At 40.6% G+C, this 15506-nt stretch overlaps 1 protein-coding gene across 1 annotated transcript in view; it reads left to right on the top strand.

The window, feature by feature from the left end:
- Window positions 1-15246, top strand: part of OTC (ornithine transcarbamylase) — a 62130-nt gene extending 46884 nt beyond the window's left edge. The window contains exons 7-10 of the mRNA XM_045889361.1: window positions 4277-4330; window positions 4411-4560; window positions 7267-7404; window positions 14250-15246. Of these exons, the coding sequence (XP_045745317.1) occupies window positions 4277-4330; window positions 4411-4560; window positions 7267-7404; window positions 14250-14309 (402 nt within the window). The 3' untranslated portion in view covers window positions 14310-15246. The remainder of the gene's footprint in view (window positions 1-4276; window positions 4331-4410; window positions 4561-7266; window positions 7405-14249) is intronic.
- Window positions 15247-15506: the final 260 nt, after the last annotated feature.

Raw genomic sequence — 15506 nt, forward strand, 5'->3', positions numbered from 1 at the left:
ATGCTTAACCAACTGAGCCACCCATGTGCCCCCGAAGGTGGGCTTTCATCCTTTGAACCAGTCGTTGGTCAAGGGCAGCAAGGGGAGGTAGGGTGGTAAATCCCCTGGCACTTTTGGTAGGAAAAGCAGCTGGGTAGCCAGAGGGCTGTCTTCTGAGGAAGAGCTGCAAGTGCTGTTAAAAGCCCATTGAAATGGGGAGAGGGAGCAAAAGCTATAAAAAGGAGTCCTAGGATGGCACCTGGGTAGAGCACCAGCCTTGTCCGCTGCCTCCTGCCAAAGAAAAAGGAAACAAAATGCTTTTCCCTAGTGCTCTTGCTGAACCAGTTTGAGTCAATGCGCCCTGCTGCCTTAGTTTGCAAGGGCTGCCATAACAAAGTACCACAAACTGGGTGGCTTTGAACAACAGAAATTTATTGTTTACAGTTCTGGAGACTAGAAGTCCAAAATCAAGATGGTGGCAGGGCCCACGCTCTCTCTGAAGCCTCTAGGAGAGGATCCTCCTTGTCTGTCTCCACAGCCCCAGGCTTCCTGGGCTTGTGGCTGCATCCCTCCAGTCTCTGCCTCCATGTTCTTGTCTTTATGCCTGTGTTTCTTTATACAAATGCCCCTCTTCACAGGAGGACATCAGTCACGTTAAGGTAGGCCCACCCTAATCCAGCACGACCTCATCTTAACTCATTACATCTGTGAAGACCCTCCTAAGTAAGGTTACATTCTGAGGTTCTGGCTGAGAATGAATTTTGGGAGGATACTATTCTACCTAATACACTTGCCACAGAAGGAATGGCGGGCACGGACCATAGCATGTATTAGAAACCACCCTATTATAGTAAACTGTGGGGACTCAGAGAGAGAACTCTTACAGCAGATAATTCTCTTTCATTCAGCATAAACGAAAATGAAGGGTCAGATCGGACATGTGCTTAAGGCGGTTCTTCTTCACTTTATGGGAAAAGTTAGCACACTGTCACTACAAATCCAGTTTGAAGAAAGGCTCTGTATTAATGCAAACTATGATTGCATTTGGTTTTTACAGTGAAAACATATCTTAACAATAACTGTTCCCTGCTAGAAGATGTTTCTGGAGAGGCTTTATTCTGTTGGAAAAATATAGGATTTAAACATTTTATGGTGTGTCAGAGATGTTTTATTAACACCAAAGGGAAAAATTTGAGTCTTACAAAGTAGGTTCAGTATTGTTCTTATGCAGAAACTCATTTAAATGACAGAGAGCGCTGAAACTTTGTTAAATCTTAGTGGGAGTTAGAGTTTTAAAAAGTCTTTGGGAAAGTCCGATAGTGCAGAAGTTGTTCAGTTAATTTGTAAGTAGGCCTATTTTCTTTCAAGATAAAGCCAGGAGATTTATTGTAAATTTAAGAAGCCCTGAAGTTTCCAAGGCCATAATTAATCTATTTCCCCATTCTTCAACTGAGAATAACTTACATGTTCAAGAAAACATAATTTTGTCCTTGACTGTAAAATTGCTCCATAAACTATTGATGGTAATGATTTTAACATTGTTCTAAGTGAATATTTAGACTGAACTGGGTTTGTTAATCACCTTCTTCCTCTGGTTTTAAGATTTATGTAAAAGCCAATGAGTGATTTAGTATTGAAAGCTGAGCTGTGAGTAAAGAATTTCTCTTTGTATTCTCAGTCATGGCCCAGTGCATGCAAGGTTGGGTGATTTTCTAATTTCCAAACCTCTCTGTTGGTTCTCGAAGTACTTATTGATTCCTTCTGTAAGAATGATTATATGTAGGGAGTATAAAACCTGCTCTCTAGAGGGAAGGCTAAATTTTCAGGGCAGGAGGCACATGGGGTAATGGCCAAGTCTCTTCATTTATGTTTACTAGTATGAATGGTCACAACATTAGTTACTAAATTAGCAAAGCTTTATTAATTACCTTCTCCAAATCCTGATAAAAAAAGCTCCAGAACTTATGGCTATTTGAGGGTGCTAAAATGTCTGCAGCCATCATCAGCAGCATCATGCGTAGTTTCTTTCGAGAATTTTGTAATGAGAGAAGGAACTACAGTAGACACTCGTGTGCAAATAGACACAGTTTCAAATGAATGAACCTGAACATACTTGTGGCAGGATGAGGTTCCTGGGAGTAGACTCTGAGACAGAGTTTGGTGTGCAGGATGTTTATTAGGGCATGCCCTTGAGATCAACATCTGTGGAAGGGAAGGGAAGGAAGCAGGAGTGGGCAGAGGAAGAAGCCGAGCCGTAGTGCAGGCCCAACAACAGCCTCATCTGACCTTACAGAGACTTCTAGATCCGAGATGGCCATTTAGAGCTGTTCCAAGTTGGGAGGAGGGAGTCAAGTTTCCATCCCCTCCTGTCAATCAGTCATTGAATATAGGCCGCCCCAGAAGGGTATGCGACCTTGGATGAGTCAGCTCTCTGCAGCTGAGGCAGTGCCCAAAGAGGGTTGGCGGCTGAAAGCCATCTTCTGGCAGCACGCCTAGCAGCTGGGGGAATGAGTCCTTTATTCACGAAGGGGGGGATATGAATGGCATATCACAGGGTGCACCACAATGCTCCACTGAGCATTTATAAAACCCGACTTATAATAAGTGCTAAGAATTCAAGAAAATGAGAAGGATAGAGGAAGGTGAGAATAACTGTGGTGTTTAGACTGACAAGACCTCCATATGGAGGGTCCGGAGGTGAGGCTGGGCTAGAGGTTTGACAAAAGAAGAGCTGACATGTTCCAACAAAGACACCCAGGAGGCGACAGGGGGAGGTGTTCAAGGGTGAAAGGCTGAGATGGCAGAAAAGGGCAAGACATGTACGGCGGTAACAATAAGATGGGCTTTCCTGCAGCAAGATGTTGAGAAGAATTAAAAGAGACAGAAACCCGGAATGCGGGCAGGGGGAGAGACTCTTAATCAGCCTTGACTTAAGGAGCAAGTGGTAAACACTGCAGGCTTCAGAGAAAACAATCCTTGCTGCTGTGTACAGAACAGGTTGGAGGGTGGGGAGGGAGGCAGCAGGGCTACCGGGGGGTCTGGAATAGCTCGGGGGGGGCTTTAGTGCCCCCTAACGTCCCCTCACCTAGAGTTGAGACTAGGCCAAGCAAGCAAGGCTCCTCTGGTGTGCCATTTGTGCTCACAAAGACTCTGACAGGCCTGCGTAGACCCTGTGTCCCAGGCACCTGGCGTGCTTCACCCAAGCGCCGTCCCTGCTCTCACCAAACCATCCCAAACAAATATATTTGAGCAAAACCAGCGTACTTGTGGTGTAAATGCCATTTCAAAGCGCACGCCCTGCACTCAGAATGCTGCTACGTGGCCTGTGAGTATTTAGCTGCGGTGCTTGGGGAAGGTTCTTCTGAGAGGGAGACATTTGAGCTGAGACCTGAAAGCATTATCCACAGGAAGTGAGTGGAGCAAAGCATTCCAGACAAAAAAGCATTAAAAAAAACTAACAGACTCTTAATTTCAGGAAACAATCTGAGGGTTGCTGGAGTGGAGGGGGGTGGGAGGGATGGGGTGGCGGGGTGATGGACATTGGGGAGGGTATGTGCTACGGTGAGCGCGGTGAATTGTGTAAGACTGATGAATCACAGACGGGTACCCCTGAAACAAACAATACATTATATGTTAATAAAGAAATAAAAAGAGAAACAAGTTACAAAAAAAAATAAATCTTAAAAACAAGAACAAAACAAAACAAAAAACCCACACAGCTCGTGGAAAGATGGGAGACAAAACTGCATCAGCTTGTAGAATTATGTATATAATCCTTTTACGCTATTAGAGGAAGGAGAAGAGGCACTACGGAGAGCTGGGAAGCACCACGCCCTGTTTATCTTGCTAATTAAAGAGGTCAAGGATAATAAGAGAAAGATGGGGCAGCTGGTTACCTTGTTAAATTCCCAAAAGCACTATGAAGGTTTGGAATTCTATTTTTTTTTAAAGATTTTATTTATTTATTTGAGAGAGAGAGAATGAGAGACAGAGAGCACGAGAGGGAGGAGGGTCAGAGGGAGAAGCAGACTCCCTGCCGAGCAGGGAGCCCGATGCGGGACTCGATCCCGGGACTCCAGGATCATGACCTGAGCCGAAGGCAGTCGCTTAACCAACTGAGCCACCCAGGCGCCCCGAAGGTTTGGAATTCTAGATGTAAATATCGCATTCCACTGAAGGCGGCTGAGCTACAACTTGAAGGACAGCGAGAATACTGTTGAGAGTAAAATAATGCATATATAAGACAGCCTAATACAAAACAATTGCCTAAATAATAGTTGAATTCTTCCCTCTGCAGGGTTATGAGCCAGATCCCAGTGTGACCAAGTTGGCAGAGCAATATGCCAAGGAGGTATGCTCCTTTTATGTAAACTTAGAATGGCCTTTCTCTGTCCCATGAAGTGGTTTAACTGGCATGCTTGTGTATGCTAGAATGGCACCAAGCTGTCGCTGACGAATGATCCACTGGAAGCGGCTCGTGGAGGCAATGTATTAATTACAGACACGTGGATAAGCATGGGACAAGAAGAGGAGAAGAAAAAGCGGCTCCAGGCTTTCCAAGGTTACCAGGTTACAATGAAGGTACAAATTGATGCCTCTCTGAAGGTTCATTAATTCCATTCATACAGGGCCGAACCATCTAATCACTCGTTCACTTTGGGGACAGCCGACTGTCCTTTCCTTCCCTATAAAGGACTCGCTGACTGCATCCTCCAGGGATTTCTCTCCTCCTGAAGCTTAGCTATGTCCTTTGGAAAGACACTTTTGTCCTGGATGCAGGAATTTGCAACCCGGGCGGAAGGGAGAAGCAAGCTTTTCCCTCTCACGGCAATGGAGGCATGGAGGCATTGGAGTGCTTTGCTCAGTGTGTATCTAGAGACACTGCTACTTTTGTTGCATGCAGTTTCTTCTGATTTCTCCTCTAAGAAAAGCTGCATAATTATGTTCTTCAGGCTAGTCCTTGCCTCTAGTTGTTAAGGCCTCTCAAGTCCGGTTTAGCTTTGCTTACTGCTTCCAGGGCATTCATTCCCAGGGGAATCCCATCTACTCTGATGCCTTTCATTAAGATCCGAAGCAATGCTTCTCAGTGTTGAGCCTGCCTCCGGATTGCCTGGAGCTGTTAATACACAGCCGGCAGGACCCCACTCCCCTGGGGTTCAGAATTAATAGGTCAGAGGTGGGACCCAAGAACTGCAATGCCGCTGCTCCCGGGTCACACTTGGAGAACGGCTCTTCTGGAGGAATACTCTACCGGGCAAGTGTACATTGGGATTTTGTCAGCAGAGCAGCTAGTCTGTTTTGGTGGAGACAGGGATTGAGCAAACACAGTACATATTTCATTGATAAAGCAATATATAAATACAAGCTCCTTATTTATCCATGTCAATAGAATGAAGTTTGGAAAATAAAAAGTGAAAGTGTCTTTCCTTCATCCCTTCAACAGTGACTATTCCCAGAGGGAGCCACTGTTCAACAGTTTGATGCATCTCTTTGCAGACCTTTTCCGTGTATTTATATATGCCTTCACATACACACACACAACTATTGATTGCTCATAAATGGCGTATTAGACATATTATTCTGACTTACATTTCCCACTTAACAAATCTTAGATTTTCTTGTCCATTTATTTAGATACTTTTCATTCCTTTAAATGGTTGCATAGAATTCCAAAGTCTGGGTGGACTATGTTTTATGTTGATAAATTAGGCTATTTCCAATGATCCCAATTACAAACAATGCTGCAATGAAGATCCTTATACATATTTCTTTGTGCAAGTATTATTGGAGAATCGATCTCTGGAAAAATAATTTCTGGGTAAAGTGGTATATACTTTTTAAAATAGATAAATGCTGCTAAATAGCCATCCAAAAAAGAATTGATAATTTATACTCTCTCCACACTCTTTCTATTCTTAGTTATTTACATTTTTAATTTTTAAAATCTGTATCTCATGTTTTTTAAATTTTGCATTTCCTTGATTACTAGTGAAGCTAAACATCTTTTCATGTTTACTGGCCATTTCCATCTGTTTTTCTATAAAATGCTATCCTATCCTTTGCCCATTTTCTATTTTTTTGCCATTATTGGCTATAGGAATTATTTATACATTATGGCTAATCCCTTGTCATATATGTGGCAAATACGTTCATGGAGAAATTCTAAACTCCTTGTGGTTTATCTCGTACTTGCCTTGACCAACCTTACGCATTTTTGTGGTGCTGGGACTGCAGGCTTGAAGGACATTCATCTCACTGATGTATGACTGACTCAAATGTTACTCCTTTCCCATGTTACTTTGCCACTATTTTAGAAATTCAGAAGGTTCTGAACCTCGAACAAGTATGGGAAGTAAAACAAAATTTTAGTACAAAGGCAGTAATTTTGAGGTAAGAAATTATGAGGGAATGCAGTTTTGAATCTGTAAGTGAACAATGGAAATGGATGGGAAAATGTAGCTTTTAGGACTAATGGCTGGAGAAAATTGAAACTGTTAGGACTTTTGTATTAAGAAGGAAACCTCTGGTGCATAGTGCCCATAAGCCTGTTTAGTGCACTCCTATCTCAGCACGCTCTCTTTCAAAAGTGTTTTAGGATGTGAGGGCGATCTGGCTGCGACATCTGTCACCCCATTGATCGCCAGGGTTGATTCGGCTGATCTGGCTGGCCGGGCGGGTGTCCCCTTCCTCCCTCACCGCTCCATGTGCGTCCCTCCCGAAGCTGCGCGCTCGGTCGAAGAGGACGACCTTCCCCGATAGAGGAGGACCGTTCTTCGGTCAAGGGTATACGAGTAGCTGCGCTCCCCTGCTAGAACCTCCAAACAAGCTCTCTCAAAAGTGTCTTAATTAGTGATGAAATGTGCTTCAACCGCTAAAAACCGTAACTTGGAGATAAGCTCAAAATATAACATAATCCCATAAAAGTGACTTTTAAAATATATTGGGGCATAATGGGTGACTTTTGCTATCAGCCACAAATTGTACCGATAGAACTCTTTACTGAAATGTCCACAATCCCTCTAGACAGAGAACCAGAAAACTGAGTTAGTGGTTTAATTTGGAGTAATGATCTCCCATATCAAAAAAATGGCTATAAAATTCCATAAGCTGAAAGTACCATTTACGTTTCCCTTTGGTGCCTTGAATTTAAACCACCACTCTGCCTCATCTCTCCCTTTGCATTTGGTCTCTGACTCCACACCATATGTGTGTTTAAATATTGAAGAAGACAAATGTGATAGCCGCATATGCTAGTCAAAACACAGTCTCATCCCATCTCTTCTTTAGACTGCTAAAGTTGCTGCCTCTGACTGGACATTTTTACACTGCTTGCCCAGAAAGCCAGAAGAAGTGGATGATGAAGTGTTTTATTCTCCACGATCACTAGTATTCCCAGAGGCTGAAAACAGGAAGTGGACAATCATGGTAAGCAAGAAATGGGGAATGGAGACTAAGAAGGGGTTCTCTGTGTGACCCTAACTTAGTCATTCATTCCTTTTGGTAAATAATAAGCAACTGAGATTATCCACCTACATGACTTGCTCATATGGCATCTATTTTTTTCCCAGAAAGTTCATAATAGATTATTACTGCTTATTAGTATTTATATTATGTTTTTAATGGTGTAAAATTGATCTCCTTCCAAATATATCTATTCTATTATTATTTTTTAGAGAGAGAGAGGGCAGGGGGGAGGGGCAGAGGGAGAGGGAGAGAGAGAATCCCAAGCAGGCTTCACACTGGGCTCAATCTCATGACCCTGAGATCATGACCTGAGCTGAAATCAAGAGTCGGGTACTCAACCAAATGAGCCACCCAGATGCCTCCAAATATATCTATTTTAATAAAAATTCTGACTGCTCTTGATCAGCCTGAACGCCAGCCACCATTGCCTGCCAACCATTATGTTGTATAATTCTTATTTTACAATCCCCTTGTTAATGTTTATAGAGGTCCCTAATTCAGTGCCTGGCACAAAATGAGTGTTCAAAGAAATTGTATTTCCTTTCTCTTCTCTTCCTTTCATGACTTACCTAGCTCATTGTTTTGGTTCTCTACTTGACTTTGGCTTATAGATATATCTGTTTTAGGTATTGAACATTTTGAGAACTGCAACAAATCTTAAAAAATACTGGTTCCCTTAACATAAGTTTCACCTTCATCACTGCTATTCTAGGAAATACTAACCTCACATCTGTGTGTTACAATATTCCAAACATCACCTTCTTCTCTAGAAAACTGATATTCAAGTGCCATAATTTAGTACCACTGTTTTTTTTCATTTTTAGTTGATTTAACTGATCTCAATTTTTGTACCAGCTGGAGTCTTACTGGAAAACAGAGTCCACTCTAGGAAAGATAAAAAGATAATATAGGAATTTATTAAAAGACATTTAGCAGTGCCCAGAATCTCTGGGGAAAGAAGGTGCAGCAAATCATTCTTGGATACCACATATTCAGAAATACAGGCAGGACAATCACCCAACAACATTGTGGTTCTTTAATAGCCAAACACCACTGACACAGCTACCCAAAGCCTGGTACCTAAGACCCTTGAAACTAAATGCCAGATACCCCATTATCGCTGCCCCAGCAGAACCAGATACCCCCACCTGCAAATAGACCAGAAGATCTAATCTCCCAGAGGATGGCTTCCACTGCACATTGTTCACTTATGGCTCTAAGACTTGAGTAGATACATTTGAGTGGCATGTCTGCACCTTAGCTTCTGGGAAATGTAGTTTATAGCTTGCAACTTCTGGAGTACAGAAAACCGAGCTGGAAAAGACTCTGGTAATTTTTTTTTATCTAATGGGAATACATTTTATCTAAATGGGAATAGATAGGGTTATTGTGAGCATTAAAATAATACATGTAGAGCATTTAGTATAGTATCTAATATACTGTAAATATTATTACAATTATTATCACTGACCTCATCTTCATTGTTGACCTAATACAGTGACCAGCAGGGGTTTGAGCTCCACTATGGCTGCTTGAAAGCCAATCATGATTCCCTTTTCAAAGGAAAGTTATGTGTCAGGCCTAAGTTTGTCATATCTAATAAGAGGGATGGGTTTTTTTTTTTTTACTGTGCTTTCCAGCTTGCCACCTCAGGACACTAGCTTTGGTCAAAATGGCAACTGCCACGTTACCTAGACCAGTGCTTCTAAAGCTTCAAATGTCTATTTGAATCACGTAGGGATCTTGTTAAAGTGCAGACGCAGTAGGCCCGAGATGGGGCCCAAGAGCCAGCATTTCTTTTTTTTTTTTAAAGATTTTATTTTATTTATTTGAGAGAGAGAGAATGAGAGACAGAGAGCATGAGAGGGAGGAGGGTCAGAGGGAGAAGCAGACTCCCCGCCGAGCAGGGAGCCCGATGCGAGACTCGATCCCGGGACTCCAGGATCATGACCTGAGCCGAAGGCAGTCGCTTAACCAACTGAGCCACCCAGGCACCTGAGCCAGCATTTCTAACAAGCACCTAGATAATGCAGATGCTGCTGTCCTGCAGACCACATTTTGAATAGCAAAGATCTAGATGACAAAAAAGAGAATGTGAGCTCTCCAACCATATACCTCAGGAAGAGGCATGGCAAAAAATTTTCCTCAAGCTCTATTCTTTCTCAGAAAACGATTGAAGTTACAAAGATGAATCAACCTAAATCTGTTAAAATATGACCTTTGTAGAAATCCAGTGGGGAAAAATTAAAAGAAATGTTGCCAAAATATCATTTATGGAGATGCTCTGCGCTTCCGAATTTTTGAAGAGCTTATTAAACAACATCTTTAAATTGAATTTACTTTATTTTTTAAAGATTTTATTTATTTACTTGTCAGAGAGAGAGACAGAGAGAGAGCACAAGCAGGGGGAGTGGCAGGCAGAGGGAGAAGCAGACTCCCCGCTGAGCAAGGAACCCGATGTGGGACTCCATCCCAGGAGGAGGAGTCCCTAAGGAGGAGCTTAGGGATCATGACCCGAGCCTAAGGCAGAGGCTTAACCCACTGAGCCACCCAGGCGTCCCTTGAGTTTACTTTAAAAAATTAAATACATCATGTATTCACATTGTTGATATGCTTACAAGGATATATATATATACATACATAGATAGATACACATACACACGTACATACACAAAGTGAAATTTTATGCCCACCTATTTTCCATCTGTCTAAGCCCTACCACCATCTCTCCATACCCCACCTTCCTGAAGTGCCCACTATTATTAGGGGAAAATATACTTTAAAGCAAACAAGAGGCATAGCCATGTTGAAATGAAGGTAGAGCATCTAAAATAGAAAGAATACTTGCCTGCGAGCGAGGAGACCTGTACCCTAGCTGCATGCTTTACATACTGCTTACTTTATATACTTTATATAGTCTTTAATGCTAGTCAGCTGTGCCATCTTGGATAGGTATTACCTCTCTGGTCCTGGTTTCCTCACAAATAAGATAAACAGGTCAAGCCATATCGATGGCAAATGATTTTTTTCATAGGTCCTCAATCTCACCAACAGGCTACTGAAGTCCTATGTTCTGGAAGAGAGGAGGTGACACACATGCTACACTCTTCATGTGTCTGAGCTAGACGATTGGAGGTCCCACTGAGTGAAGTTCATGTTGGCAATCATACACTATGCATCTACTGGGTGCCAGTCCCTCTGCCAGGCATTGGAAATTAAAAAAAAAAAAATGAATAGTATGCAGTCCCCACTCAGCCTGTACAAGTCATAGGAATATGACATTTTCAAGAGAGATGAGACCCTAGAGATTGGCTAGTCTAAATTCCTATTTTACGTGCAAAGAAATGATTCTTACGTAGCTTATTTAGAATGGCGTTTAGGCTCAACACTACTGAGATAGATTTATCTGGGATGTTCTAAAGTCACAGTATCTGTTTTCCTCTAGAACTTCCCTATCCAATGCAATAGCTACTAGGCACGTGTGGCTATTTCTATTTAAATTTAAACTAATTAAAATATAATACAATGTACGAGTGAATTCCTCAGACATGCTAAGCACATTTTAAGTGCTCAATAGCCACACTTGGCTGGTGGCTACATTATTTGTATTTGACAGCAGAGACATAGAACATTTTGATAATTGCACTATGTTCTACTGGACAGGACTACTGTCTAGAGAATGATTTCCACACACAATTTCATTTAAAATCAGATGGAAAAAGAAAGGAAAAATATAATCTAGCCTCAAGTTCTAACATGTCCATAATGACTGATAATGATGGCAAGTATATAACTAAATTGGGTGGGGCTTGTTCTAAAAGCATATAACATTTTTAAAGCAAATGCATACTCTTTCAGTACTTAGAGGAGCTTTTCAAGGCCTCCATGTTGGGTGAGTTCTAGCTATGCTTGTCAGAACACTCTAGTAATCATATCATTCTCTCCATAGAGCACAGGCTTTTGGATCCCCCCCCCTTTTTTTTAATATACCCTCTCCTCCCCACAAAGGTTGCTTTTGCATTTTTCAATAATTAGTAAGGTTGTAGGACTCATAAAATGTCAAGTACCTTTCTTCCTTTGCCTACAATTTTTACTGTGAACCTAAAGTAACCTAAAGGGACCCTGCAAAAGAGCTGATACTTCAAAGCACTGCTATCAGGATGATCCTTAGATAATACAAGACCACTGCAAATCTAATTCACAGTATTTTAGTCCTTTATTTCTCTCCAAGTTAGGGGTGCCAGATCAAATACAAGATACCCAGTTAAACTGGAATTTTAGATAAACAACAAATAAATTTTTAGTATAGGTATGTCCCATGCAGTATTTGGAGCATACTTATAGTTTTTTGGTTTTTGTTTTTAAATGTTGCTTTCTGAAATGCCAATTTAACTGTCCGTATTTATTGATTTAACCAAGTCTGGCAACTCTACTCCAAGTTGACTTTCTAAGATTTAACATTTGAAAATAAATTTGACACATGCAATGACCATTAAAAATAAAACAAAACCTGAGATGTGATCCTAGAAACCCATAAAGAAGCTAAAATATTTTACCTGGGAGATGTTCTTATCCCTGAGTTTGGCCTTCCTAGTTTCTTCTTGTCATTCAGATTTCAAATGCCATTCCTTTAACAAGGCCTTCCCTGGCCACCCACTCTTAAGAGATTCTCCAGCCTCCTTTATCCCATTTTTAATTTTATTTTATTTAAAGATTTTTTATTTATTCATTTGAGAGAGACAGAGAGAGAGAGCGAGCAAGCAAGAGCATGAGCGGGGGGGAAGGTGAGAGAGAGAAGGAGAAGCAGACTCCCTGCTGAGCAGGGTGCCTGACGTAGGGCTCAATCCCAGGACCCCAGGATCATGACCTGAGCCAAAAGCAGACGCCCAATCGACTTAGGCACCCAGGTGCCCCTCCATTTTTTATTTTATTTTCTAATGACACTTACCACTACTTGATATTTTCTTGTTTCCTGTCCCCCTACTATAATGAAAACTCCTTCATAAGAGCGTCGATCTTGTCTATATTGTTCTTCGTTATACCCAGGATGGTGCATGACACCCTAAATATGTGCTCAAAACATTTTTGTAGCCCAATGGCGATATAGGATATTGGTTGTAGAACACAGACTTTGGAAATCAAGTTAAAATCTGGCTCTCTGTGTGATCTTGAGCAAGTATAAGTCCAGTTTATTCATATGATAATGGAGATAAAAATAGGAACAACTTCGTAAGTTTATGAGGATTAAATGAAGTAAGAGTCATCTGAGCATAGTGGTTCAGGTCTTACGCATAGGCAGATGCAGATCTATCCCCTACTATCACCACTCAGGAAAATACCTACACCTTCCTCGTCTGGATTTTCTCTCTCTTAACAATTCATACAAGTAGGGAAGGATATTAAGTGGTATGATGCACATAAAGCACTCAGTACAGGGCCCAACACATGGTAACTGTTCAATAAATACATTCAATGAATACCTATGAAATATAAGACCTGCATTTCTGATATAGGCTAGGGACACATACAGTATGGTCAAAAGGAGACAGTAAGTACCTGTAAGGCAGTAAAACCACCTCCTAAGGGTGAAGTCAGAGAAACCTGAGTCCAAACCCGGTTGTGCACTATCTGTTGTTTCCAGGATTTTCCCATCTATAAATGATAATAACAGAAGTTACCTTAGAAGCTTATTGCATTAAATGAGATAATGTATAGACATTTCTCTCTAACTTACCTAGCAGCACCTAGCATAGTGCCTGGCAAATATTTCTTAAGTGACCAACACATGATAAGGCACTTAGTCTGGTACATAGTTAAGCATTCAGTAAGCATTTGTTGTGGTGGTTTCTGATATTATTACTATTGTCATTATTGTGGAAGTTGGGAAGAGTAACAGTGCAAATTACCATTTGTGGGTGACAGCCTAATGGGAAGCTATATTCTTGGTTATAAATATTCCTTCATGAGGACCCACATTCAGATAGACATTGTTCACTAGCCCAAACGATTTCCTTTTCTTACTCTACATCTGATTGATTCTAAACTTCTCTAGGTTACAAGTGACCAAACCACAGCATAACATCAGGATGAGAGGGATTATATTTCTCCAAAACCAGCCAATACCTAGGTTTCACTTATGACTGGAAAATCCAGTCATGGCTACCACCATGGTATCTCATTTCACCTCTCTTACCCGCTAGTCCTGGAATGAGGCCTAAGTAAACATGGGGTTTCTGCATTTATTCGGGTCAGCCTGATCCCTCCTGACCTTCCTCTATCCAAATAAAAATAAATATTAATTCAGAACTGTCCCCTTGTCATTTCCTTGGGAAAACACACTTTAATGACAGGCCTTCAAAGTGGCAATCCAGTTCCTCTTCCTTAAGTCCCTAAGCAGACTCTTGCTAATGTTTACCCATTTTTCTTTCTTTCTTTCTTTCTTTCTTTCTTTCTTTCTTTCTTTCTTTCTTTCTTTCTTTCTTTCTTTCTTTCTTTCTTTCTTTCTTTCTTTCTTTCTTTCTTTCTTTCTTTCTTTCTTTTTCTTTCTTTCTTTCTTTTTTTCTTTTTCTTTCTTTCTTTCTTTCTTTTTCTTTCTTTTTTCTCTTTCTTTCTTTCTTCCTTTCTTCCTTTCTTCCTTTCTTCCTTTCTTCCTTTCTTCCTTTCTTCCTTTCTTCCTTTCTTTCTTTCTTTCTTTCTTTCTTTCTTCCTTCCTTCCTTCCTTCCTTTTTCTTTCTTTTCTTTCTTTCTTTCTCTTTCTCTCTCTTTCTCTCTTTCTTTCTTTCTCTTTCTTTGTTGTGTCATCCCAGGCTGTCATGGTGTCCCTGCTGACAGATTATTCACCTCAGCTTCAGAAACCAAAGTTTTGATGCAGTGATGTTTGTCAAGAGAGAAACAATGTTCTTCAGTAACTGAATGAGTCAATTTATGGAGGAAGAAGAGAATCTAAGAAACAAATCCTGATACACAGTATAGGTGAATGAAATGATACTGCTTTGCCATTGTGGAACCTTCCTGAAGACCTTAATTGAAGTGCAGATGTACTACGATACATGGCTTGACTTGGTTTAAGCTCTCTAATGCACAATTTCTGAGTTACATTTGGGTATCATATTAATCATCATATACATTTGCTTCAACTAAACATAAAATACTGTTCATAATGCATAATGTCTAAGCCATTAAATGTAATCTATGCTTATTACCTTAATAAATTATCACCCGTGCTAATTTATAAGTAAACATTTACCAGCAGTCGGCTGCTGGTAGATCTGTGGGCTGTGTTCATATCCCCCAGGACCAACAAGGAAGCCAAATGATCCATCTTGCTGATGTAGTACAGTTTTCAGGCAAATGAGGTGCACAGACTATTCACTTATGGAGGCAAATGATGAAATTCTCAGAAAACAGCTATAACTGTGCCCAAACTCAAGTTTTTTTTCCAGTCATATGTGGGAAGGAGGATTTTTCAAGAGCACACATCTCTTCTCCGTAATGAACACTTAATGTCAAAAGCCTAAAGAAGGCTTTGTGAACAAGTGGCAAAACCATGGAAACCTAGCTGGGAACATAAGATCCATTACAGAGTGGCATTTTCATAGGTTCAAATTCTCCAGCAGGAGCGATTTAATTTTTTCATGTTTGTGCTTATTGTGCATCTACTCACACCACATGCTGAATGTGTCTATAAATCTACTGCTTGCCATATTTTAGTCCATTCTTTCTCTACAATTTTTGTTCAGGATAATAAAAATTTGCATCACTGGATTATTATAATGTAATTAAAGCTACATGCTTTTGTGGGTGACCAAAATTTGTATTGTTGAATTATTATGATACAAATTAAACATTTTTAGTTAAAATATTAAATAACATAAGTGGAACTTTAAGAAAATAATGTATTTTGCAGAGGACAAAAAAAGTAACCATCTTTACATTTCACCTCTACTATTAGAAGAATGTTTCCAGGCTGGTTGACAGATATTCTTTAGCAGATACCTATGACTTAAATGAGTAAGAGATGAATTACAAAATAGATTTGCAATGAACATGCAATAAAACATATT

The sequence above is a fragment of the Mirounga angustirostris genome, unplaced genomic scaffold (assembly GCF_029215605.1).
Source record: "Mirounga angustirostris isolate CCGP_5_RB_7025 unplaced genomic scaffold, mMirAng1.0.hap1 SCAF_11, whole genome shotgun sequence".
Lineage (NCBI taxonomy): Eukaryota > Metazoa > Chordata > Mammalia > Carnivora > Phocidae > Mirounga > Mirounga angustirostris.